This window comes from Heptranchias perlo, chromosome 11 (assembly GCF_035084215.1).
Source record: "Heptranchias perlo isolate sHepPer1 chromosome 11, sHepPer1.hap1, whole genome shotgun sequence".
Taxonomy (NCBI): Eukaryota; Metazoa; Chordata; class Chondrichthyes; order Hexanchiformes; family Hexanchidae; genus Heptranchias; species Heptranchias perlo.
In genome coordinates, this window is record NC_090335.1 from 2,260,208 (window position 1) to 2,286,752 (window position 26,545).

General features: G+C 46.2%; 1 protein-coding gene across 1 annotated transcript in view; it reads right to left on the reverse strand.

The window, feature by feature from the left end:
- Positions 1-2,438: 2,438 nt before the first annotated feature.
- cltrn (collectrin, amino acid transport regulator) overlaps positions 2,439-26,545 on the reverse strand; it is a 95,281-nt gene continuing 71,174 nt past the window's right edge. Inside the window, exons 4-6 of the mRNA XM_067992426.1 lie at positions 8,078-8,185; positions 7,768-7,962; positions 2,439-3,482 (exon numbers count right to left, since the gene is read on the reverse strand). Of these exons, the coding sequence (XP_067848527.1) occupies positions 3,329-3,482; positions 7,768-7,962; positions 8,078-8,185 (457 nt within the window). The 3' untranslated portion in view covers positions 2,439-3,328. The remainder of the gene's footprint in view (positions 3,483-7,767; positions 7,963-8,077; positions 8,186-26,545) is intronic.

Consider the following 26,545-nt stretch of genomic DNA (forward strand, 5'->3'; position numbering starts at 1 on the left):
TAGACCCCCCAGCCAGGGGAAACATCCTCCCTGCATCCAGTCTGTCTCGCCCTGTCAGAATTCTATATGTTTCGATGAGATCCCCTCTCATTCGTCTAAACTCTAGTGAATACAGGCCGAGTCAACCCAATCTCTCCTCATACGACAGTCCTGCCATCTCAGGAATCAGTCTGGTGAACCTTCGCTGCATTCCCTCTATGGCAAGTATATCATTTCTCAGGTAAGGAGACCAAAACTGCACACAATAGAACATAGAAACATAGAAAATAGGAGCAAGAGTAGGCCATTCGTTCCTTCGGGCCTGCTCCACCATTCAAAATGATCATGGCTGATCGTCTAACTCAGTACCCTGTTCCTGCTTTTTCCCCATATCCCATGATCCCTTTAGCATTAAGAAATATATCTATCTCCTTCTTGAATACATCTAATGACTTGGCCTCCACTGCCTTCTGTGGTAGAGAATTCCACAGGTTCACCACCCTCTGAGTGAAAAAATTTCTCCTCATCTCTGTTCTAAATGGCATTCCCCATATCCTGAGACTGTGACCCCTGGTTCTGGACTCCCCAGCCATCAGGAACATCCTCCCTGCATCTAGTCCGTCCAGTCCTGTTAGAATTTTATATGTTTCGATGAGATCACCTCTCATTCTTCTGAACTCTAATGAATATAGGCCTAGTCGACCCAATCTCTCCTCATACGTCAGTGCTGCCATCCCGGTAAACCTTCGTTGCACTCCCTCCATGGCAAGGACATCCTTCCTCAGATAAGGAGACCAAAACTGCACACAATACTCCTGATGTGGTCTCAACAAGGCCCTGTATAACTGCAGTAAGACATCTCTGCTCCTGTACTCAAATCCTCTTGCAATGAAGGCCAACATACCATTCCCCTTCCAAACTGCTTGCTGCACCTGAATGCTCGCTTTCAGCGACTGGTGTACAAGGACACCCAGGTCTCGTTGCACCTCCCCTTTTCCCAATCTATCACCATTCAGATAATAATCTGCCTTTCTGTTTTTACAACCAAAGTGGATAACCTCACATTTATCCACATATTACTGCATCTGCCATGTTCTTGCCCACTCACCCAACTTGTCTAAATCATATTGGAGCTTCTTTGCATCCACCTCACAGCTCACATTCCACCCCTGGGTTGTATGAAAATAATAATTAAGAAATCAAAGGGAAGGTAGGAGGATTGGAATTTTCCCTTTAAGAGTCCTGCGTCACGAGACAGGCGACTCACCAGGTTGATATACTAACACCGTAATGTCTAAACGTACATTGAAGCCTCATACAGTGAGTGTCACTGGGCTCTGTGAGTGGAACAGAGAATAGAAGGAGCCATGGGAGGGGAGGACTAACTCAAGTCCCTCTTATGTACCTCCCAGCCAGCAGCTCAGGAGTTGCAAAAGACTGACAGGGAATCACCTATCAGTCTTCTCAATTTCAATAGTGTGCATCACATGGGGACCTAAAAAGGGAGACATTTTTAAAAGGCAGCGGTACCAAAAAAAACCTTTCAGAATACAAATGGAAATCAGGACTGTGGGAAAGGGGGATTTCTTTTATGTGCTCGGTTAGTGGAAATCATGAACTTGTTCTTTATAAATGGGTGTACGATTTTCCTTTGCTGAGAACACAGGGGAAATAATCCCCCCCACCCAGATTTCTTCACGAGGCGCTGCCTGCCTTTAAGTCCACCCAATATCCGGTCCCCCAGAGGGTGAATATAATCAGCAGGCAGCACCAATATTACACGCTGCCTGGGTCAACACTAACAGGTGTGTGCAGTGCACGCCCCCCGCCACCCCCTGCACGCCCACCTCTGGACACAATCGAATTTCTAGGCCTGAGTATGCAAATAATTCATAGATAGGGTTAATTAACTAAATAAATAACAGCAGTTTGCTTATGTCCGAGTAACTCAGCATTAACTGCTGTCTGATTATAAATTTACAGTTGACATTAGTGTCAGAGATTGATATAAATTGGTGAGATTAATTTAGGTTTAGCCTCTTTAGATAGCGGACAAATTAACTGCAAGGCCTAGGAATTGAAAAGTGTGGGAATGTGCGTGAGTGAGGAATGGGGGAGTTGTGATGTTAACCCACCCCAGTTGATAGGAATGCAGGCAGTATGGGGAATCCCAGAGCCATCCAATTCCTGGGCCAAGCTGGCATCTGGACCTTTTTTCTCCTATTTTGCAGGAACAGGTCAAATTTGCTTGGCAACCAGAATATTAGTTTTCATTGCATAAAACGTATGACACTAATAGGGATGTGAATCTATCTGTTGTAAAGTGCAAGATCTCCATTCAGAGAGGGCTTCTCAATCCATGCAAATAGAGTCCACTCTCTTTATTCTACTCAGTTCAAAACTAAAAGTATAATATTCACTCTCCTAACCTCAATATAAAGCACTGTTAGACATTAACAGAAATCCTTAAGTATTTTTATTGTTAGAATAAAGACAATGTCCAGTAAACCAATGTTGTTTGGATCACTAATCAGCTACTTCAGGATAATTAATGAAGATATTATTGGGCTTGCCAGAAGACTACAAAACAGTGAAAAATATTGCGACAAAAGCAAAATACCGTGGACGCTGGAAATCTGAAACAAAACCAGAAAATGCTGGAGAAGCTCAGCAAGTCAGGCAGCATCTGTGGAGAAAGAAACAGAGTTAATGTTTCAGGTCGGAGACCTTTCAGATGCTGCCTGACTTGCTGAGCTTCTCCAGCAATTTCTGGTTTTGTTGAAGAACACTGTGCATTGTTTCGATGAGGAGTTAGGTCTGTGGGTGTGTATTATTAGTAATCACTTTAAGTTTTTCTTTCCATAAACTTCCAATTTATATGGTTCCTCAGTGAAACCCTTGTTTTGATCCATTTTGTGTTAAATGGATAAGAGCAGACATGCAGAGGTGAAAATGTTTTCTCATTTGAATGAAATGTTCTGATTCTGTGGTATCTGATATCTCTGCTGCTCATCACTGCGGTCGGTGTGGGATCGATAGCTGGATTTGTTCAGTCTTCCCCTGTATCCCTTCTGTAGTAAATGTTCATCAGATACTGAAGACAGGCAGCTATAGAGATTATATCCTCAGACCCAATCTAGTGACTCCAGATCTGCTGCAATAAGGCCTCTAATTTGTTATCACCTCACATTTCTGTCTATTCAACACAAAACAAACTAACATAAACATTTTGAAATGACTTATGTTAGTATTTAATATTAATAACATTTAATATCAGAGTTAATTGCTCCTTTAAAATACAATAGCCAGCAAAGAGGTGTTTTAAGCAGATGATAAGGAAGAGTTGGTTTTATAGCTGTGTTAACTTGTCATCATCCAGACAGAAAGCTTCATTTTTCAAGCCTTCACTCCCATCCAGTTTGTTACAGTAGATCCCATTCTCAGTTCCTTTGAGATTTTTGTCTTCATTTTCTCCTTCTTCCTCTTCTGCAGCTCTTGCTTTCCTACAACAGATAAAACTTGTCAGAAAGATAACAATGTATTAAACAACAACAATTGAATTAATCTCCAATCTTGGTTCGATTCGATTCATTGTTAGGGTGTCGACACCTGTGTTAAAACTCTTATTCACCAATGTAGGATGTCCCACCTCACACAGGCAAATTAATATTTAGAAGCTACTTTTATTTTGTTCCTGTTATGTTTTCATCGGCACAGTGGAATTTAATTAGGATGTGATGCAGGGAAGAATTTCAGAGCATGGTTTCACCCAGGATGAAGAAGCAACTACGTGATTTTTACAGGAGAGATGACATTAGAGTTTGAAATCACAGTAAGTGATACTAGCACAAACATGTAATGTTATTTAACACAAGCCAATGTCCCCATTCAAAATAAAATTTTAAATTTGTTAAAATGCAGAAAAAGGATTTCACACAAACATGTTAAACTGTTGGTTACGAGCACCACACGGTGCAGTTTGACCTATGAGTTTGTTTATGGTCTCTTGACCCATTGAGTTTATGTCCCATAAGAGCTGATAGACACATTCCAACTTCATTCCGATCTTTAATGACCTATAAACATAGGTGGAACCACAATAAAAACCACAGGCTCAGCATTTGCACCAACATTACACAAACACTAGTGAGCTAAGGACAAGCACCGTCAAATATTTTTACTTTTATTGACTTCAATAGAAATAAGAATGGGGAGAGACGTAAATCAGGCTGCTGATTCGCTGTCACCCGTTTTACACTATTGCACAAACTCAAGATTACCCACACTGAATGAGATTTCTAATTTAATGCCAATTAGTGCTAAATTAGGGGCAGTTTTGTACTGTGGACCTCAGAAGGAACTGATTTTAGTCGATAAAACTCAGGAACTTTACAGCCAACACCCAGCATAGACTTTCATCCCATCAGTCTGAGCTAGTACATTCTGTACAGGGTCAGTATCACCATGGTAACAAGGCTTGCAGGGCACTTCACCAGGTTTAAAAATAAGAACATAAGAAATAGGAGCAGGAGTAGGCCAATCGGCCCCTCGAGCCTGCTCCGCCATTCAATAAGATCATGGCTGATCTGATCCTAACCTCAAATCTAAATTCATGTCCAATTTCCTGCCTGCTCCCCGTAACCCCTAATTCCCTTTACTTCTAGGAAACTGTCTATTTCTGTTTTAAATTTATTTTTAAATAGACAAGAGTGTGATATTGTTGGCACCATAATGTTTTCATCAGGCTAAAGATTATGGCTCCCACTACTAATTTATTATTTTATTTTGGTTTAATTTAAAAAATGTCAACACCAATGCACAAAACTCCACAATATAGTTTGGAGTTAGGGTTTCAGAGCAGACAACTCACAAAAATTCACAAAAAAATTCACCTCACTCCTCTATGCCAATAACCCTTTTTTCATGATGAACTATCGAAAGGTAAGGATTCTGAGCAACACATTGTCCCGGGGAAGCTGGAGAATCACTTATCTGCCCAGTAATGTTCAATATTTAGAACTAGACACTAAAAGATATGTTGTGCAAAGCTCCAATCCTGGCACAGTGAGGATCGGAACATCGGGCAGAAGCCCGGTTGCCCAATTCTTGGTTTTACGGTCTAATATTTAAGTTCCCCCAATGGTTCAACACATTTATCCAGTGAGTAGTTGAGATATACAGGAGATCCCATGGTCATTCCCCGGGTTTTGCTGCGTCAGCTGATCTCAACTGCGGAGGCAGCAATTGGCCGCAATGGGGTTAAATTTCCACCGGGATTCCATGACTTCAGTTGTTCCTGTGAAGCGTCTTGGGACGTTTCACTATGTTAAAGGCGCTATATAAATGCAAGTTGTTGTTATTGTTGCTGTCCATGCCCTGCTGCGAGGCTCGAGCTGTGCCTGCAGCAGGTGACAGAGCTCAGTGACAGTCTCCTTGGTGAAGCGAAGGCTCCTCGTACATTGCTACTCAGTGAAGTTGAGGTTGGGGAAATGCTCCCTGAAGACCCGCTGTGGATATGGCCTCCCGCGCAGTGCCCTCCTCCTCCCTCTTCTCCCAGCTGCTCCTGATCTCTCCTGTCTTCCTTGCTGCTCCCCCTCATCCTCCAGCCCCGAAGGCAGATCCATGAGACCATCCATGTCTGCAGTCAAACTATTTCTGATGCAGCCAAAAACAGTAAAACACCAGCAAAATCATCTTCTCGGCATCAAACTTAACTTTCCAGAGTGATAAAATGGACCAAGAAACGCCCAGTAGTTAACCAGCAGTCTGAAATGATAAGCCAGCCATTAACCTGTAAGTTCAGTATGATCCCTTTAACTAGTGTCGGTGACAGGTCCTTCCTGCCGGTTAGTGCCACGTGTTTCTGGGCGAATTCAGTAGGTAGCGAGTCAGGTGCTGGGACAGACCGAAATCTTAAACAGGTCCTGGCAGATGCACAAGACTCGAAATTAAATAAGATACTCGGCCCCTGAAATACCTTCTGCCATGCAGTCCTGCACCAATGGAGATGCCCGATCCAATATGGCGTGCAGCGCACTTCTGGCTGGAGATGTGCGCGGGCTTCCTGCCGTCCTGCTCAGGCACCCGTTCAGCCACGAAAAATGGGCGCTGCGCCATTGAATTTGTCGGCCTACAGAACTGACGCTGTGAAGCGAAATAGATTCTCGAAGATTATTCGAGATTGGATAGCTCTTTCAAAGAGTTGGTACAGGCACGATGGCCCGAATGGCCTCCTCCTGTGCTTTGTGATTCTTTGATTCTATGATTATGACGCCTTTAACTCTAAGAACATAACAAGATTGAGTTTTTTGAAGGGGTAACCAAGAAGATAGATGAGGGCTGTGCAGTAGACGTGGTCTACATGGACTTCAGCAAAGCATTTGACAAGGTACCGCATGGTAGGTTGTTACATAAGGTTAAATCTCATGGGATCCAAGGTGAGGTAGCCAATTGGATACAAAATTGGCTTGACGACAGAAGACAGAGGGTGGTTGTCGAGGGTTGTTTTTCAAACTGGATGCCTGTGTCCAGCGGTGTGCCTCAGGGATCGGTGCTGGGTCCGCTGTTATTTGTTATTTATATTAATGATTTGGATGAGAATTTAGGAGGCATGGTTAGTAAGTTTGCAGATGACACAAAGATTGGTGGCATTGTGGACAGTGAAGAAGGTTATCTAGGATTGCAACGGGATCTTGATAAATTGGGCCAGTGGGCCGATGAATGGCAGATGGAGTTTAATTTAGATAAATGTGAGGTGATGCATTTTGGTAGATCGAATCGGGCCAGGACCTACTCCGTTAATGGTAGGGCGTTGGGGAGAGTTATTGAACAAAGAGATCTAGGAGTACAGATTCATAGCTCCTTGAAAGTGGAGTCACAGGTGGATAGGGTGGTGAAGAAGGCATTCAGCATGCTTGGTTTCATTGGTCAGAACATTGAATACAGGAGTTGGGATGTCTTGTTGAAGTTGTACAGGGCATTGGTGAGGCCACACTTGGAGTACTGTGTACAGTTCTGGTCACCCTATTATAGAAAGGATATTATTAAACTAGAAAGAGTGCAGAAAAGATTTACTAGGATGCTACCGGGACTTGATGGTTTGACTTACAGGGAGAGGTTAGACAGACTGGGACTTTATTCCCTGGAGAGTAGGAGGTTAAGGGGTGATCTTATAGAAGTCTATAAAATAATGAGGGGCATAGATAAGGTCGATAGTCAAAATCTTTTCCCAAAGGTAGGGGAGTCTATAACGAGGGGGCACAGATTTAAGGTGAGAGGGGAGAGATACAAAAGGATCCAGAGGGGCAATTTTTTCACTCAAAGGGTGGTGAGTGTCTGGAACGAGCTGCCAGAGGCAGTAGTAGAGGCGGGTACAATTTTGTCTTTTAAAAAGCATTTGGACAGTTACATGGGGAAGATGGGTATCGAGGGATATGGGCCAAGTGCAGGCAATTGGGACTAGCTTAGTGGTATAAACTGGGCGACATGGACATGTTGGGCCGAAGGGCCTGTTTCCATGTTGTAACTTCTATGATTCTATGATTCTATGATTCTATGAAGCAAGAATAAGAGAATGCCATTCGGCCCATCGGGTACGCTCCTTCAACAGACTATCTACAAAGTGCCCTCATGGGCTCTACTCCCACCCATGTGATCTCCTGAGGGAAAGTCCTTCCTAAATACTCTCTGATCCCCAAGAGTTAGCTCCAGAATATTCATCCTTCCTTTCAGCTCAGCTATTCGACCCTGGAAAGGAAAAGGGAAAGAAAAGTCTTTTAAAATACTTACTTCATTTTTTCACGCTGACCAGTGACAATTATAGCAATTAAACCAACCACAACCAAGCCAATGACGACACCGAATACAACCAGCCATACTTTAAAGGATTGTTCTTTGACTGGGGCCAAGGTAGGTTTGATACCCACAAACTCCAATGTGCTGTCATCCAGGGAAAAGGCGTTATTGAATCGGGCTCTGACCATCCTGAAATGTTTAAAACACAACAAGTGTTCATTAACTGAAGTCTCAGCTTAATCAAGGGGATGTCTTATTGCAAATTTCGCTGTGGCATTTTCTGCACAAATAATTTAAAGTATACCTGATTGCTACTTCCACATGTCTCTTGGGAACGGGATTGTCGGCATCTGTCACCACAAAATAAAATGAGATCCTCTTTGTTTCCTCACAGATGTGCACATCTGATACACTGTAAAAACAACAATAACTATAACTACAGGATATTTTCGATATATATCACCAATATCGCTAGTTTGTGTGCCTCTATGTAAGCAGTGAGCATTACATAAGATGGGTAGTATAGTTGGTAAGAGAAAAGTAATTTAAGATTAAACTGGAAACTACGTTTCAAAAAATCTTGTATGCACACAACGAGAACACAAGGAAAAGTGAGAGGACATACTCGGATTTGTGTTCCTGTCAGGTTCAAATTCACTCGTACAAGAAAATATACTGAATGAAAATATCAGAAAAATATAGATGGAGAAAGCAATCTGCAAGAAAAGGTCTGACCTGGATATGGGAGGGCTGATCACTGTTACACTGATACCTGGTTATTCTACTGAAACCAGATACAGGTGCTGAAGGATTATATTTATGATCTGGCTGGAAACAAGAGCGGAATCTTCACAAACACATTCATAACGTTGCTACACATAGCAATAATTGTTGCTCAATTATATTACAGAATCAAGGGTAAGTTTCAGAGTTTTCTCTTCCTGGAAGTTAAGTTTGAGATTATTTATCTCTTGCTGGTGACTAAGTAAATCTGGGAGGTTGGTTCACTGCAAATTTTATTGAGTCAGCCAAATGACACAAAGATTGGTGGCATTGTAAGCAGTGTAGATGAAAACATAAAATTACAAAGCGATATTGATAGATTAGGTGAATGGGCAAAACTGTGGCAGATGGAATTCAATGTGGACAAATGTGAGGTCATCCATTTTGGATCAAAAAAGGATAGAACAGGGTACTTTCTAAATGGTAAAAAGTTAAAAACAGTGGATGTCCAAAGGGACTTAGGGGTTCAGATACATCGATCATTGAAATGTCATGAACAGGTACAGAAAATAATCAAGAAGGCTAATGGAGTGATGGCCTTTATATCCAGAGGACTGGAGTACAAGGGGGCAGAAGTTATGCTGCAGCTATACAAAACCCTGGTTAGACCGCACCTGGAGTACTGTGAGCAGTTCTGGGCACCGCACCTTCGGAAGGACATATTGGCCTTGGAGGGAGTGCAGCGTAGGTTTACTAGAATGATACCCAGACTTCAAGGGTTAAGTTACGAGGTGAGATTACACAAATTGGGGTTGTATTCTCTAGAGTTTAGAAGGTTAAGGGGTGATCTGATCGAAGTTTATAAGATATTAAGGGGAACAGATAGGGTGGATAGAGAGAAACTATTTCCGCTGGTTGGGGATTCTAGGAGTAGGGGGCACAGTCTAAAAATTAGAGCCAGACCTTTCAGGAGCGAGATTAGAAAACATTTCTACACACAAAGGGTGGTAGAAGTTTGGAACTCTCTTCCGCAAATGGCAATTGATACTAGCTCAATTGCTAAATTTAAATCTGAGATAGATAGCTTTTTGGCAACCAAAGGTATTAAGGGATATGGGCCAAAGGCAGGTATATGGAGTTAGATCACAGATCAGCCATGATCTTATCAAATGGCGGAGCAGGCACGAGGGGCTTAATGGCCTACTCCTGTTCCTATGTTCCTATGTTCCTATCGTCAGGTCAAATGGCAGTATGAATACGGGTCAGTTACTGAACTGAACTGTACGAGGGCACTGGATAATACAACAACGTGCATTTATATAGCCCCTTTAACATAGGCGCTTCACAGGAGAATTGGAGGAGGGCAGAGATCTCGGAGGGTTGTAGGGCTTCAGGAGGTTACAGAGATAGGGAGGGGCGAGACCATGGAGGGATTTGAAAACAAGGATGAGCATTTTAAAATCATGGCGTTCCCGGGCCGGGAATTACTAATGTTAGTTCAGCATCTCGTACCATGGGCTTAACTTATTCTACCAAGCAATTCCACTGACTACTTCATTCATACACACAGTTTAAATAAAACTATTAAGAAAAAATAAAAGAAATACAAAATACAAGCATGTTAATTAGAATATTTTTCTATTGAGCTGAATTTTAGGTGGGTGTCTTTAAGCTCATTTGCCGCTGGTTCTATCAACTTTCCAGTTGCACCATGCTGGTTGGTGTGTCTTGGTGTAAAGGGAAACCTTTTACCAGCTTGCCCTCTGCTGACTCCCCTCCTGTTTAATGGGGCAGTAGTCCTGGCAGTGGTCATATTGATTCCCTCTTCAAGATTGCTGATATATCGGAACAAACAACTGATGATGCAATCAGCATTAGACTGGCATGTAAAATTTGCCCTGTCCCTGAATCTCCCTGATATAAGAGACAAATGAGGCAAGAAACGAGAAAATACAAAAAACAAAATGTTGATCAAAAAGATAAAAGTTCAAGTTCAATATATATACATGGAATCTCCTAAGAGATTATTAAATAGAATGACATGGAATGTACAGCACAGAAACAGGCCATTCGGCCCAACAGGTCTATACTGGTGTTTACACTCCACATGAGCCTCCTCCTCACTTCATCTCATCCTATCAGCATATCCTTCTATTCCTTTCTCCCCCGTGTGTTTATCTTGTCTTTATAGTTTGTAATTTGAATTTTTCCAACCGTATGCATTTGCAAATAATGATAGCTGACACTTGGCCTCGTGGACCTTCAGACAATGCCCAGGATGTAGTCCCACACCACCTCGCCTTCTTCATCTCACCCTATCAGCAAACCTATTCCTTTCTCCCCCATGGGTTTATCTAGCTTCACTTTAAATACTGTTTCACATATTACTTCACAGTAAATGACATTCCACAGTGCACATTCGTGTGAAGACACACCGAGTTGGAGCACCATGAAATGGTACAACCCATCTTTGTGGTTGTCTTTCCTCACACATTGAATTTCTGCTATGCTGTGAGCTGGAGAAACATCAAACATAGCCCGTGTGGGCAGATAGGCCCCCGTAAGGGGAGAAGGGCAAGTAATTGAGTCAATTACTTGGTCATTCCTGTACAACTCTTTACAGGTGGTTCAGGATGGGCATTCACTGAAAGCTCTTTGTTTGGAGTATGAGAAAAACTACAGAGCTTCTAAATCAAGAGAAAAGTCATTTTTAAAACTGGAACAAAAAAACAAAGAAGAAATTCCACATTCCCTTTGCACACAGGACACAGATTTTCTGCATTTTTTCATTAACTGTATTGAACTGCAATCTAGATAGCTAAATACGAGATTTCGTTAGGAAGTATAATTATCTTTTGGTTTAAAAATGAAATGTCACACCCACATAGCATTCTGGAGATAATTCAACATTTTTGGGATCAGGGTAATTTGAGACATGGCATGTGACAAGTATAGTGGATAAAATACCAGAGGTATGAGGAAAACTAAAATTAATCAAGGAGAGAAACTTACTGGATTTAATATAAGTAAAAAAATGGTAATGGAGAAAATAATGAGACTGAAGATAGACAAATCTCCAGGACCTGACAGAATCCACCCTAGGGTATAAAAGAAGTAGGTGAGGAAATTGTAGATGCTTTACAAATATACATTCCATTGAGAAAAAGAAAACTCCATGGAAATAAAATCCATCCGTGGCTAAGTAAAGAAGTTAAGGATAGTATTAGATTAAAAGAAGAGGCCTATAATGTTCGAAGAAGAGTAGTAAGCCTGGGGATTGGGAGAGATTTAGAAACCAGCAAAGGATGACCAAAGGGAGAAAATAGAATATGAAAGTAAACTAGCAAGAAATATAAAAACGGATTATAAAAGCTTCTACAGTATGTAAAAAGGAAGAGAGCAGCAAAAGTAAATATTGGTCCCTTAGAGGCTGAGACAGGAGAAATTATAATGGGGAATCAGGAAATGGCAGAGACATTAAACAAATATTTTGTATTTATCTTCACAGTAGAAGACATACCAGAAATAGTGGGGAACCCATAGGGCCAATGAGAATGAGGAACTTAAAGTGATTAATTTCAATAGAGAAAAAGTACTGGAGAAACTAATGGGCCTAAAAGCCGATAAATCCCCCGGACCTGATCGGCTATATCCGAGAGTTCTAAAAGAGGTGGCTGCAGAGATAGTGGATGCATTGGTTATGATCTTCCAAGATTGCCTAGATTCTAGAATGGTCCCAACGAATCGGAAGGTAGCAAATGTAACAGCTACCCCAGCTATTTATAATCTATATTAATGACTTAGATGAAGGGTCCAAGTGTAAAGTATGCAAGTTTGATGACGATATAAAGCTAGGTGGGAAAGTAAGCTGTGAGGAGGACACAAAGAGGCTGATGTAATATAATGTGGGGAAATGTGAGGTTATTCACTTTGGTAGGAAGAAAAGAAAAACAGAATATTTTTTAAATGGTGAGCAATTATTAAATGTTGGTGTTCAGAGAGATTTGGGTGTCCTCGTACAAGAAACACAGAAAGTTAACATGCAGGTACAATAAGCAATTAGGAAAGCAAATGGCATGTTGGCCTTTATTGCAAGGGGGTTGGAGTACAAGAGTAAGGAAGACCTGCTACAATTGTACTGGACTTTGGTGAGACCTCACCTGGAGTACTGTGTACAGTTTTGGTCTCCTTATCTAAGGAAGGATATATTTGCCTTAGAGGCAGTGCAATGAAGGTTCACTAGATTGATTCCTGGGATGAGAGGGTTGTCCTATGAGGAGAGATTGAGTAGAATGGGCCTATACTCTGGAGTTTAGAAGAATGAGAGGTGAACTCATTGAAACAAAAGTAGATTCTGAGAGGGCTTGACAGGGTAGATGCTGAGAGGTTGTCTCCCCTGGCTGGAGAGTTTAGAACTAGAGGGCATAGTCTCAGGATAAGGGGTCGGCCGTTTAGGACCGAGATGAGAAATTTCTTCACTCAGAGTTTTGTGAACCTTTGGAATTCTCTACCACAGAGGGCTGTGAATGCTCAGTCGATGAGTACATTCAGGGCTGAGATAGATGGATTTTTGGACTCAAGGGAATCAAGGGATATGGGGATAGGGCAAGAAAATGGAGTTGAGGTTGAAGATCAGCCATGATCTTATTGAATGGCGGAGCAGACTCGAGGGGGCCATATGGTCTACTCCTGCTCCTATTTCTTATGTTCTTATGTTTAGTCATGATCTTCCAAAACTCTCTTCATTCAGGAATTGTCCCCTTGGATTAGAAAACTGCCAATCTCACTCCATTATTTAAGAAGGGTGGGAGAGATAATCTAGGAAATTATAGGCCTATTAGTCTCACGTCTGTTGTGGGGAAGTTACTAGAATCTGTTATTAGGGACAGAGTGACTGAGCACTTGGACAAATATGAGCTGATCAGAGAGACAGCGTGGATTTGTAAAGGGCAAGTCCTGTCTAATGAACCTAGTAGAATTTTTTAAAGGGGGTCACTAATGTGGTAGATAAGGGAGTATCTGTGGATGTTATTTATATGGACTTCCAGAAGGCATTCGATAAGGTTCCACATAAGAGACTATTCGGAAAAATGGAAGCACATGAAATTGGTGGCAACCTTTTGACATGGGTAGTGAATTGGTGAGCAGGTCGGAGACAGAGAGTAGGGATAATGGGTATGTACTCAAATTGACAGAATATGATGTTCCCCAGGGATCTGTACTGGGGCCTCAGCTTTTCACTATATTTATAAGTGACCTGGATGAAGGAATAGAGAGCCATATATCCAAGTTTGCTGACACTAAGTTAGGTGGCACAGTAAATAATGTAGATGGGAGCAGAAAGTTGCAAAGGGACATTGAGAGATTGAGTGAGTGGGCAAAACTGGGGCAGATGGAGTTCAATGTGGGGAAGTGTGAGGTCATCCACTTAGGATCTAAGAAAGATAAATCAGAGTATTTTCTAAATGGTGAGAAGCAGCAACTGTGGAGGAGCAGAGAGATTTAGGACAGGAATCACTAAAAGCTAGTGGACAGGTACAAAAAATAATTAAAAAGGCTAATGGAATGTTGGCCTTGGTCTCAATAGGCTGGAATACAAAGGGGTGGAAGTTATGTTACAGTTTATATAAAGCTCTGGTCAGATCTTATTGTTGAGATATGGATTAGGGGAAGACATATTGTGAAGACTGATAGGGCAGAACAGGAACCCAACCAAAGACAAGTCAAGACATGTCCTTGCTAGCAATTGACTTCCTGTTGTAGAGATGCAAATTGGGCATTACACAAAGCCCGGGGAAATATACATAAGATAATTTGCTTTGACTAGGTGAATGACAAACGGAGACAGCCAGTCTAGGAAACAAAGATCAGTCAAATACAGAAATGTCACACATGATTCGAGTGAACAAAGACTCAACAATCTTTAGCCAGTTATCTTTAAGTAGTGTTTGAATGGCAGAGATGAATCAATCTATGTGTATTAGATAAGTTGATCAAAATATGAGGAAAAGGCAGCATAAAGGAAGCACGCTGCGGCTATGTAAAGGGTACTATCCGAAGAGTTCATGCCCGGGCTTGGCTGTATCCTACTGATCGCACTATACCAATGAATTAAAGGCAAGACAAGGAACAAGGGGCTCAATTTTAAACAGGAACTGCAGGTGCGTTGGGGGCAAAGAAAATTGCGATTTCCAAGAGCAGGCAGAAATCCCGGCTTCAACACGTCTAATAACGCACACGACCCAGAGTCATCTGGGTGAGCACGACGTTCCCGAATTTAAAGTACTTGAAATGTGCATAAATCTAATTAAGAGTGAAGGCAAGCGATTTCAATGCTGCCGCAGCGTGTTTTCCGTGCTGTGTGAAAAACGCCATGATTCAGCCGGCAGCCATTTGGACATTTAAATCCCCCGTTTGACACATGGGGATAAAAGGTAAGTATTGTTTTCTCATTCGTTTATGGGATGTGGGCGTCACTGGCGAGGCCGGCATTTATTGCCCATCCCTAATTACCCTCGAGAAGGCGGTTGTGAGCCGCCTTCTTGAACCGCTGCAGTCCGTGTGGTGAAGGTTCTCCCACAGTGCTGTTAGGAAGGGAGTTCCAGGATTTTGACCCAGAGACGATGAAGGAACGGCGATATATTTCCAAGTCGGGATGGTGTGTGACTTGGAGGGGAACGTGCAGGTGGTGTTGTTCCCATGTAGCTGCTGCTCTTGTCCTTCTAGGTGGTAGAGGTCGCAGGTTTGGGAGGTGCTGTTGAAGAAGCCTTGGTGAGTTGCTGCAGTGCATCCTGTGGATGGTACACACTGCAGCCACTGTGCGCCGGTGGTGAAGGGAGTGAATATTTAGGGTGGTGGATGGGGTGCCAATCAAGCGGGCTGCTTTGTCTTGGATGGTGTCGAGCTTCTTGAGTGTTGGAGCTGCACTTTTCCAGGCAAGTGGAGAGTATTCCATCACACTCCTGACTTGTGCCTTGTAGATAGTAGAAAGGCTTTGGGGAGTCAGGAGGTGAGTCACTCGCCGCAGAATACCCAGCCTCTGACCTGCTCTTGTAGCCACAGTATTTATGTGGCTGGTCCAGTTAATTTTCTAGTCAATGGTGACCCCCAGGATGTTGATGGTGGGGGATTCGGCGATGGTAATGCCGTTGAATGTCAAGGGGAGGTGGTTAGACTCTCTCTTGTTGGAGATGGTCATTGCTTGGCACTCGTCTGGTGCGAATGTTACTTGCCACTTATCAGCCCAAGCCTGGATGTTGTCCAGGTCTTGCTGCATGCGGGCTCGGACTGCATCATTATCTGAGGGGTTGTGAATGGAACTGAACACTGTGCAGTCATCAGCGAACATCCCTATTTCTGATCTTATGATGGAGGGAAGTTATTGATGAAGCAGCTGAAGATGGTTGGGCCTAGGACACTGCCCTGAGAAACTCTTGCAGCAATGTCCTGGGGCTGAGATGATTGGCCTCCAACAACCACTACCATCTTCCTTTGTGCTAGGTATGACTCCAGCCACTGGAGAGTTTTCCCCCTGATTCCCATTTACTTCAATTTTACTTGGTCAAATGCTGCCTTGTTGTCAAGGGCAGTCACTCTCACCTCACCTCTGGAATTCAGCTCTTTTGTCCATGTTTGGACCAAGGCTGTAATGAGGTCTGGAGCAGAGTGGTCCTGGCGGAACCCAAACTGAGCATCGGTGAGCAGATTATTGGTGAGTAAGTGCCACTTGATAGCACTGTCGACGACACCTTCCATCACTTTGCTGATGATTGGGAGTAGACTGATGGGGAGGTAATTGGCCGGATTGGATTTGTCCTGCTTTTTGTGGACAGGACATACCTGGGCAATTTTCCACATTGTCGGGTAGATGCCAGTGTTGTAGCTGTACTGGAACAGCTTGGCTAGAGGCGCAGCTAGTTCTGGAGCACAAGTCTTCAGCACTATAGTTATTGCAGCATGGCATTCAGTTCTCTCAGACAAACATTTGGCTGGGAGTTCTTTGTGTTTAGACTGAGATTTCTTGGTTCTCACTCAGAATTCTTCTGTTTACACATATTTACCAACTTTTCGGACCCCCTCAAACTGACACCATCAGCATGGGGGGCGCCATGGCTGCATTCACCAGTACGTCCGAGGACGAGCAACATCACCAGCCTCGCCAGGCACGGCGTGCACTTCCGCCATGTGGAGCTCCACAACACAGTGCTGCGCCACAGGGACCTGCACAAGGGCACAGAGGGAAACAACAGAGAGAGTGACGTCGCAGGAGACACTACCCTCGCCACAGGGTCTACAGACCGAGGCTCAGCTTCCTGGACCTCTCTGAGGAGCAGTGCATACGGAGGCTCAGAGTCTGTCACCGGGTAGTCACAGACACCTGCAGCCTCCTTCATGCCGAGTTGCTCCTGGCTGGGCCTGGTGGCATCTCATTACCCATCGCAGTTAAAGTGACCACTGTCCTCAACTTCTTCGCATCCCAATGATTCCAGGGTGCCACTGGGGACATCTCCGGGGTCTCTCAGTTGTCTGCCCATGAGTGCATAAGGCAGGTCACCGATGACTTGTTTCGCAGGGCTCCGCAGTACGTCAACTTCCCCATGGACGGCCTCATCCAAACGGAGAGGGCAGTGGGATTCCACGCTGTGTCTGGCTTCCCACGGGTGCAGGGTGTAATCGATTGCACCCATATAGCAATACGAGCACCTCCACACGAGCCAGGACTGTTCATCAACAGGAAGGGCTATCACTCCATCAACACTCAGCTCATTTGTGACCACTGCAAGAGATTCCTTCACGTATGCACCAGATTTCCTGGCAGCTGCCATGATTCGTTCATTCTGATGGAGTCCAACATCCCGGGGCTCTTCCACGCACCAAACACCATTAAGGGCTGGCTCCTCGGGGACAAGGGATACTCCCTGCAGACGTGGCTCATGACACCTCCGAGGAACCCCATCAGCGAGCAACAGCGTCGATACAACAACAGCCACATCGCCACCAGGTCTACAATTGGACATGCAATAGGGTTGCTGAAGATGCGATTTAAATGCCTCAATCGTTCTGGGGGAGAGCTTCAATACGCACCAGACAGAGTGGGGTGCATTATAGTAGCATGCTGTGTCCTGCACAACATGGCACAACAGAGAGGGGTGCTGCTTGAGGAGGCCTCATCCCCTCATCCACCATCCACATCTGCCATCCACATTAAGGAGGAGGAGGAGGAGCAGGAGGAGGAGGAGGAGGAGGACAAACCCATGGGCAGAGCAGCGGCTCACCTGGCTGCTCGTGAGGCCAGGGAGTCACTCATATGTGAACGGTTCTCGTAAGATCAGAAAGTGAGAAGAGTCCAGTCCTCACACCACCAGGAACGACCAGCCCCAACACCAGTTCCCCCACCCATTATTAAGGATGTAGTAGCAGGACATTTGGAGACTCATAATACAATCAAGGATCAACATGGTTTTATGAAGGGGAAATCGTGTCTGACAAATTTATTAGAGTTCGTTGAGGATCAACAAGGTCATCTATGTGCGGAACCACAAGAGATGGGTGAGATCCTGAATGAATATTTCACATCGGTATTTACGGTTGAGAAAGGCATGGATGTTAGGGAATTTGGGGAAATAAATAGTGATGTCTTGAGGAGTGTACATATTACAGAGAGGGAGGTGCTGGAAGTCTTAACGCGCATCAAGGTAGATAAATCTCCGGGACCTGATGAAATGTATCCCAGGACGTTATGGGAGGTTAGGGAGGAAATTGCGGGTCCCCTAGCAGAGATATTTGAATCATCCACCGCTACAGGTGAGGTGCCTGAAGATTGGAGGGTAGCAAATGTTGTGCCTTTGTTTAAGAAGGGCGGCAGGGAAAAGCCTGGAAACGACAGACCAGTGAGCCTGACATCTGTAGTGGGTAAGTTGTTAGAGGGTATTCTGAGGGACAGGATCTACAGGCATTTGGAGAGGCAGGGACTAATTAGGAACAGTCAGCATGGTTTTGTGAGAGGAAAATCATGTCTCACGAATTTGATTGAGTTTTCTGAAGGGGTAACCAAGAAGATAGATGAGGGCTGTGCAGTAGACGTGGTCTACATGGACTTCAGCAAAGCATTTGACAAGGTACCGCATGGTAGGTTGTTACATAAGGTTAAATCTCACGGGATCCAAGGTGAGGTAGCCAATTGGATACAAAATTGGCTTGACGACAGAAGACAGAGGGTGGTTGTCGAGGGTTGTTTTTCAAACTGGATGCCTGTGTCCAGCGGTGTGCCTCAGGGATCGGTGCTGGGTCCGCTGTTATTTGTTATTTATATTAATGATTTGGATGAGAATTTAGGAGGCATGGTTAGTAAGTTTGCAGATGACACCAAGATTGGTGGCATTGTGGACAGTGAAGAAGGTTATCTGGGATTGCAACGGGATCTTGATCAATTGGGCCAGTGGGCCGATGAATGGCAGATGGAGTTTAATTTAGATAAATGTGAGGTGATGCATTTTGGGAGATCGAATCGGGCCAGGACCTACTCCGTTAATGGTAGGGCGTTGGGGAGAGTTATAGAACAAAGAGATCTAGGAGTACAGGTTCATAGCTCCTTGAAAGTGGAGTCACAGGTTGATAGGGTGGTGAAGAAGGCATTCGGCATGCTTGGTTTCAATGGTCAGAACATTGAATGCAGGAGTTGGGATGTCTTGTTGAAGTTGTACAGGGCATTGGTGAGGCCACACTTGGAGTACTGTGTACAGTTCTGGTCACCCTATTATAGAAAGGATATTATTAAACTAGAAAGAGTGCAGAAAAGATTTACTAGGATGCTACCGGGACTTGATGGTTTGACTTACAGGGAGAGGTTAGACAGACTGGGACTTTTTTCCCTGGAGAGTAGGAGGTTACGGGGTGATCTTATAGAAGTCTATAAAATAATGAGGGGCATAGATAAGGTCGACAGTCAAAATCTTTTCCCAAAGGTAGGGGAGTCTATAACGAGGGGGCATAGATTTAAGGTGAGAGGGGAGAGATACAAAAGGGTCCAGAGGGGCAATTTTTTCACTCAAAGGGTGGTGAGTGTCTGGAACGAGCTGCCAGAGGCAGTAGTAGAGGCGGGTACAATTTTGTCTTTTAAAAAGCATTTGGACAGTTACATGGGTAAGATGGGTATAGAGGGATATGGGCCAAGTGCAGGCAATTGGGACTAGCTTCGTGGTATAAACTGGGCGACATGGACATGTTGGGCCGAAGGGCGTGTTTCCATGTTGTAACTTCTATGATTCTATGATTCTATAAGTAACGGGCAGGGTTGATAAAGGGGAACCAATGGATGTAGTATATTTGGATTTCCAAAAGACATTCGATAAGGTGCCACATAAAAGATTACTGCACAAGAGCTCATGGTGTTGGGGGTAATATACTGGCATGGATAGAGGATTGGCTAACTAACAGAAAACAAAGAGTCGGGATAAAAGGGTCATTTTCAAAATGGCAATCTGTAACTAGTGGGGTGCCGCAGGGATCAGTGCTGGGGCCTCAACTATTTACAATATATATCAATGACTTAGATGAAGGAATAGAGTGTCTTCTGGCCAAATTTATTGATGATACAAAGATAGGTGGAAAATCAAGTTGCGAGGAGGACACAAAGGCCCCAATTATACCAGCGAGGCAGGATGGCAGCGGTGGGTAACCCGCCCAGTGAAATCTGTCCGTTCCCCACGCGATCGCAGGTAAATTGAAGCCACTTACCGTGGGGCTTCCGGGTTTCCTGTCATCAACCTGCACAGTGGGCGGACTGTCCACCCGCATCACAGGCTGTCAGCTGGAGGAGCCCTATTTAAAGGGGCAGTCCTCCAATGCCGCTCCTGCAGCAAAGAACCAAAAGTACATCATGGAGCAGACCAGGGGAAAGGCTTCTCCCAGATTTACCGATGTCTCACTCATGGTCCTACTGGACGGGGTGAGGAGTAGGAGGGATATTTTCTATCCAGCGGACAGGAGGAAGTGGCCTGCCTCTGCCACCAAGAAGGCCTGGCTCGAGGTGGCAGAGGAGGTCATCAGCAACAGCAATGTCTCCCGCACCTGGATCCAGTGCAGGAAGCGCTTCAATGACCTAACTAGGTCAGTCAAAGTGAGTACACTTACTCATTCTCCTACACTCCGTCTTCCACATCACCGCCCCCACCCCACAACTCATTCTGCACTGCCAACACTACTCTATCACATCACTCCTCACACCCACTCAAACCTCATCCTCAACTTACCTGCACTTCCTCACCTCCCCATTACTCATCCCACCACTGCCACTCAACCCAATCCTCATACAATCTCATGGCTCTGTCTCATTCTCACCCTTTGATGCATCTCTTTCACGGTCAGCCACACCCAAACCAATGCATTCAGCAGTTGGCCACGTCACCATCCCTCACTCACGCCTCTCTACTGTCTCCCCTTATAGAAGAGAGCCCAGAATGCACGGGAGAGGGCGAAGACCAGAGGGGGGCTGCAACATCAGGTCGTCCTCACGGACATGGAGCAGGAGGCTCTTGAACTAAGCCGCACCCTCGAGTGCCTGTCCGTCAGGGACGCTGAGACTGGCACCCGACAAACGGCTGGTGACACAACTTTAACATTCAGCACACACTATAGCAAATGATGTTAACATGCCTTGCCATCTTCAGCACCTCAACATCTGTCATCATGCTTCATATTGCCTTCTGTTCTTTTACAGGCCCTTCAGTGACTGCCGTGACGGCGGAGGGCGATTCCTCAGAGGACCTTCCGGCTTCCGAGGGGACCCCGTCACATCTGAGCGAGCCATCCACCAGCGCAGATACACACACCTCGGTGGGTCCCCGTCCTCAGTTAGTCACCACGCACATGTGAGCACAAGTAGACACTGTTGGCAGGGGCAGCTGTGGAGAGTCTGCGTCGGTGGGAGCACTCCTCTCCAGGCTCTGCTCAGCTGGACACAGATGCTGAACCCTGGGGGCCATCCATGAAAAGGAGAATGATCGAGGGGCAGCAGCACATTTGCGAGGTGCTGGAACAGGTGCCAAGCGCACTCTCCAAAATTGGGCAGAGGATGGAGGAGTCCAACTCCTGCATAAGTGGAATGGTGCTCAGGTACGGGAGGGAATCTCTGAGATACTGTCACAGGGACATGAGGGCATCTCCGAGATAGTGTCGTGGGTAAGTGCGGGAATGTCTGCAATGGAGGGAAGGCTATCCTCCATGGAGTTTCAAGCATGGCTCATCAGTGAGTCCATTAAGGCCCTGACAATGGCCCTTTGGACTCAGGGTGAACAACATTCTGCTGCCTTAAACAGGCAGGCAGATACTCTGGCACTGGCCTTACAATGCTTCACAAGTGAGGACTGGACTATTCACACTGTCTGATGTTAGGAGAACCGTTCACACCTCAGTGACTCCCTGGCCTCACGAGCAGCCAGGTGAGCCGCTGTTCTGCCCATGGGTTGCCCCTCCTCCTCCTCGTCCTCCTCCTCGTCCTCCGCCTCTTCCTCCTTCTCCTCGTCCTCCTCAATATGGGTGGCAGATATGGATGGAGCCTCCTCAAGCGGCCCCCCTCTCTGTTGCGCCATGTTATACAGGGCACAACAGACGACTATAATGCGTCCCACTCTGTCTGGTGCGTATTGAAGCTCTCCCCCAGAACGATCAAGGCACCTCAAGCGTATCTTGAGCAGCCCTATAACATGCTCAATTGTAGACTTGTAGTGATGTGGCTGTCGTTATATCAACGCTGTTGTTCAGTGGTGGGGTTCCTCAGAGGTGTCATGAGCCACGTGTGCAGGGGGTATCCCTTGTCCCCGAGGAGCCAGCCCTTGCGGGTGTTCGGTGCGTGGAAGAGGGGCGGGATGTTGGACTCCCGGAGAATGACGGAATCATGGCAGCTGCCAGGGAATCTGGCGCACACGTGAAGGAATCTCTTGCGGTGGTCACAGATGAGCTGATTGTTGATGGAGTGATAGCCCTTCCTGTTGATGAACAGGCCTGGCTCGTGTGGAGGTGCTCGTATTGCTATATGGGTGCAATCGATTACACCCTGCACCCGTGGGAAGCCAGCTACAGCGTAGAATCCCACTGCCCTCTCCGTCTGGCTGAGATCATCCATGGGGAAGTTGATGTAGTGCGAGGCCCTGCGAAACAAGCCGTCGGTGACCTGCCTTATACACTTGTGTGCAGACGACTGAGAGACCCCGGCGATGTCCCCGGTGGCACCCTGGAATGATCCAGAGGCGAAGAAGTTGAGGGCAGTGGTGACTTTGACAGTGACGGGTAATGAGATGCTGCTCGGCCCAGCTGGGAGCAGCTCGGCATGAAGGAGGCTGCAGATGTCTGTGACTACCTGGCGACTGACTCTGAGCCTCCGTATGCACTGCTCCTCAGAGAGGTCCAGGAAGCTGAGCCTCAGTCTGTAGACCCTGTTGCGAGGGTAGTGTCCTGTCCCTGTGACACTATCTCAGAGATTCCCTCATGTCCCTGTGACACTATCTCAGAGATTCCCTCATGTCCCTGTGACACTATCTCAGAGATTCCCTCACGTCCCTGTGACAGTATCTCAGAGATGCCCTCATGTCCCTGTGACAGTATCTCAGAGATTCCCTCATGTCCCTGTGACACTATCTCAGAGATGCCCTCACGTCCCTGTGACACTATCTCAGAGATTGCCTCATGTCCCTGTGACACTATCTCAGAGATTCCCTCATGTCCCTGTGACACTATCTCAGAGATTCCCTCATGTCCCTGTGACACTATCTCAGAGATTCCCTCATGTCCCTGTGACACCATCTCAGAGATTCCCTCATGTCCCTGTGACACTATCTCAGAGATTCCCTCATGTCCCTGTGACACTATCTCAGAGATGCCCTCATGTCCCTGTGACAGTATCTCAGAGATTCCCTCATGTCCCTGTGACACTATCTCAGAGATCCCCTCCTGTACCTGTGACACTATCTCAGAGATTCCCTCATGTCCCTGTGACACTATCTCAGAGATTCCCTCATGTCCCTGTGACAGTATCTCAGAGATGCCCTCATGTACCTGTACCACCATTCCACTCATGCAGGAGTTGGACTCCTCCATTCTCTGCGCTATTGTGGAGAGTGCGTGTGGCACCTGTTCCAGCACCTCGCCAATGTGCTGCTGCCCCTCGATCATTCTCATTTTAAAGGATGGCCCCCAGGGTTCAGCATCTGGGTCCAGCTGAGCAGAGCCTGGAGAGGAGTGCTCCCACCGACACGGACTCTCCACAGCTGCCCCTGCCACCAGTGTCTGCTCGTGCTCACTTGTGTGTGGTGACTCACCGGTGCCAACCCACCTAACTGCCTGCTAGGACCCACCGAGGTGTGAGTATCGGCATTGGTGGATGGCTTGCTCAGATGTGACGGTGCGCCCTGAGAGGCCGGGAGCTCCTCTGAGGAATCGCCCTCTGCCGCACTGCGGTTGTTGAAGTGCCTGTAAGAGAACAGAAGGCAATATTAAGCATGATCACAGATGTGTCATGTTGCGATGAGCATACTGAGGTGTTCAACATGCCAATCATTGTCAACATCAATTCATGTTGTGTGTGATGAATGTTAAAGTTGTGTCACCAGACGTTTGTGGAGTGCCAGTATCGGTGTCCCCCATGGACAGGCACTCGAGGGTGTGGCTGATCTGCAGGGCCTCCTCCTCCGCCTCTGTGAGGACCAGTGTTTGTAGAGGCCCCCTCCAGTCCTCACCCTCTCCCGTGCATTTTGCACTCTCTTCTCCTATAAGGGGAGAAAGTACAGACGTGCGAGTGAAGGATGGTGACGTGGTCAGCCGATGAATGTATTGGTTTGGGTGAGGCTGACCGTGAAAGAGATGCATCAGAGGGTGAGTATCAGACAGAGACATGACATTGGATCAGGATTGGGGTGAGTGGTAGTGATGGGGTCACAAATGGGGAGGTGAGGAAGTGCTGAGGAAGTGAAGGTAAGTTGAGGATGAGCTTTGAGTGGGTGTAAGGAGTGATGTGATAGAGTAGTGTGGGCAGTGCAGAATGAGTTGGGGTGGGGGTGGTGATGTGCAACACAGAATGTAGGAGAATCAGTAAGTGTGCTCACTTTGACTGACCTAGTTAGGTCATTGAAACACTTCCTGCACTGGATCCAGATGTGGGAGATGTTGCTGCTGCTGGCGACCTCCTCTGCCACCTCGAGCCAGGCCTTCTTGGTGGCAGAGGCAGGCCACTTCCTCCTGTTGACCGGGTAAAATAGTTCCCTCCTCCTCCTCACCCCGGCCAGCAGCAGCTGAAATGAGGCATCGCTGAATCTTGGAGCAGCCTTGCCCGCTGCGCAGCTTTCGGACGGCAAACCCAGACACAAGGTTAAGGGGCACCAATTAAGTCGCGATCGGGAGAGAAACGATAAGTTTTATTATTCGGGTTGACCCCCCCCTCCCCCCGCTGCCATCCCACCACCCTTTTAAAATTGAGCCCCAGGAATCTGCCTATCATTTTACCCAACAGATTTAACTTCACTCATTTAGAGTTCTGGGTTCAGTTCTGGGCACTGCACCTCAGGAAGGATATATTGGTCTTGGAGAGGGTGCAGCGCAGATTCACCAGAATGATACCGGGGCTAAAAGGGTTAAATTACGAGGACAGGTTGCATAGACTAGGCTTGTATTCCCTTGGGTATAGAAGATTAAGGGGTGATCTAATTGAGGTGTTTAAGATGATTAAAGGATTCGATAGGGTAGATAGAGAGAGACTATTTCCTCTGGTGGGGGAATCCAGAACAAGGGGCATAACCTTAAAATTAGAGCTGGGCCGTTCAGGGGTGATGTCAGGAAGCACTTCTTCACACAAAGGGGAGTGGGAATCTGGAACTCTCTCCCCCAAAAAGCTGTTGAGGCTGGGGGTCAATTGAAAATGTCAAAACTGAGATTGGTAGATTTTTGTTTGGTAAGGGGATTAACGGTTACGGCGCAAAAGCGGGTAGATGGAATTAAGATACAGATCAGCCATGATCTGATTGAATGACGGAGCAGGCTCGAGGGGCCGTATGGCCTACTCCTGCTCCTGTTTCTTATTTTCTTATCTTCTTATGTTAGGAGGCGGGTTGGTGACTAAAACCTTTCAAGGAGGCTGCGAGCCTCCACTTTTGCAGAATTTGCAATTTCAAGCCCTGTAGGCCGGGATTCCAGAGCCTTCTCCTTCACGCCACGTGAGAGGAGGCGAGAAGGCCTGAAACTGCAGGTAAGTGCCTTTCTGGCACAGCTTGTGGACCCGGAGGAGCAGGAGGGCTTCCCCCAAGCCCAACAAGCCTACCTGCTGTGACCCCCCCAATGATCCCGAACCACAACCCCCTCCCCACCAATGATCATGGACCCCTGATCCCCGACCCCCCCAACTATCGCAAAACTCTACGATAACCCATTACCCCCCCCAACAATTGCGGAACCCCGCGGTGACACCCCTCTCCTGTGAGTGACCCTCAATTCCTCCCCCCCATGACTGACCCCCCCGCCCCCATGACCCCCATGTCCATTGCTTCCCATGTGCCCACCGGTGCCCCCATGCCCCTCTCCCATCCATACAAACAAAGACTTACCTGAACATGCCCTCTCCCTGCCTGCTGTCCCCTCTGACTGAGACCAGCCTGACAATCAGTCCGGTCAGGCGGACGACAAACCGACAAAATAAATAAAAGGCATCCTTACGTCAAAATCGTAAGGACATCCGGGAAACCCGTACTGCCGGGTTTCCTGTCACAATTTGACCCCCCCCCCCCCACCCCGCCCTCTTCCCGGCTCGGGGTCAAAATCATGCCCTTGGTTTCCAAAGCTCTCCACCATTGTTATTTGTGCTGCAATGTGGAACTGTTCTATTTCACCCTCACTCTTGCAGTAAGAGAAAGTAAAGGAACACTATGGTTAGATAAAGCAATCCCAGTCTCCGCAGTGTACGTGATCGATATCACGCTCATCACACATAACGGGGGCTCTCCACTTACACAACAGAGGCTGGAAGATAGTCCTCGCCTCATGTCCATGTCTGTTGTAGACTAATTCT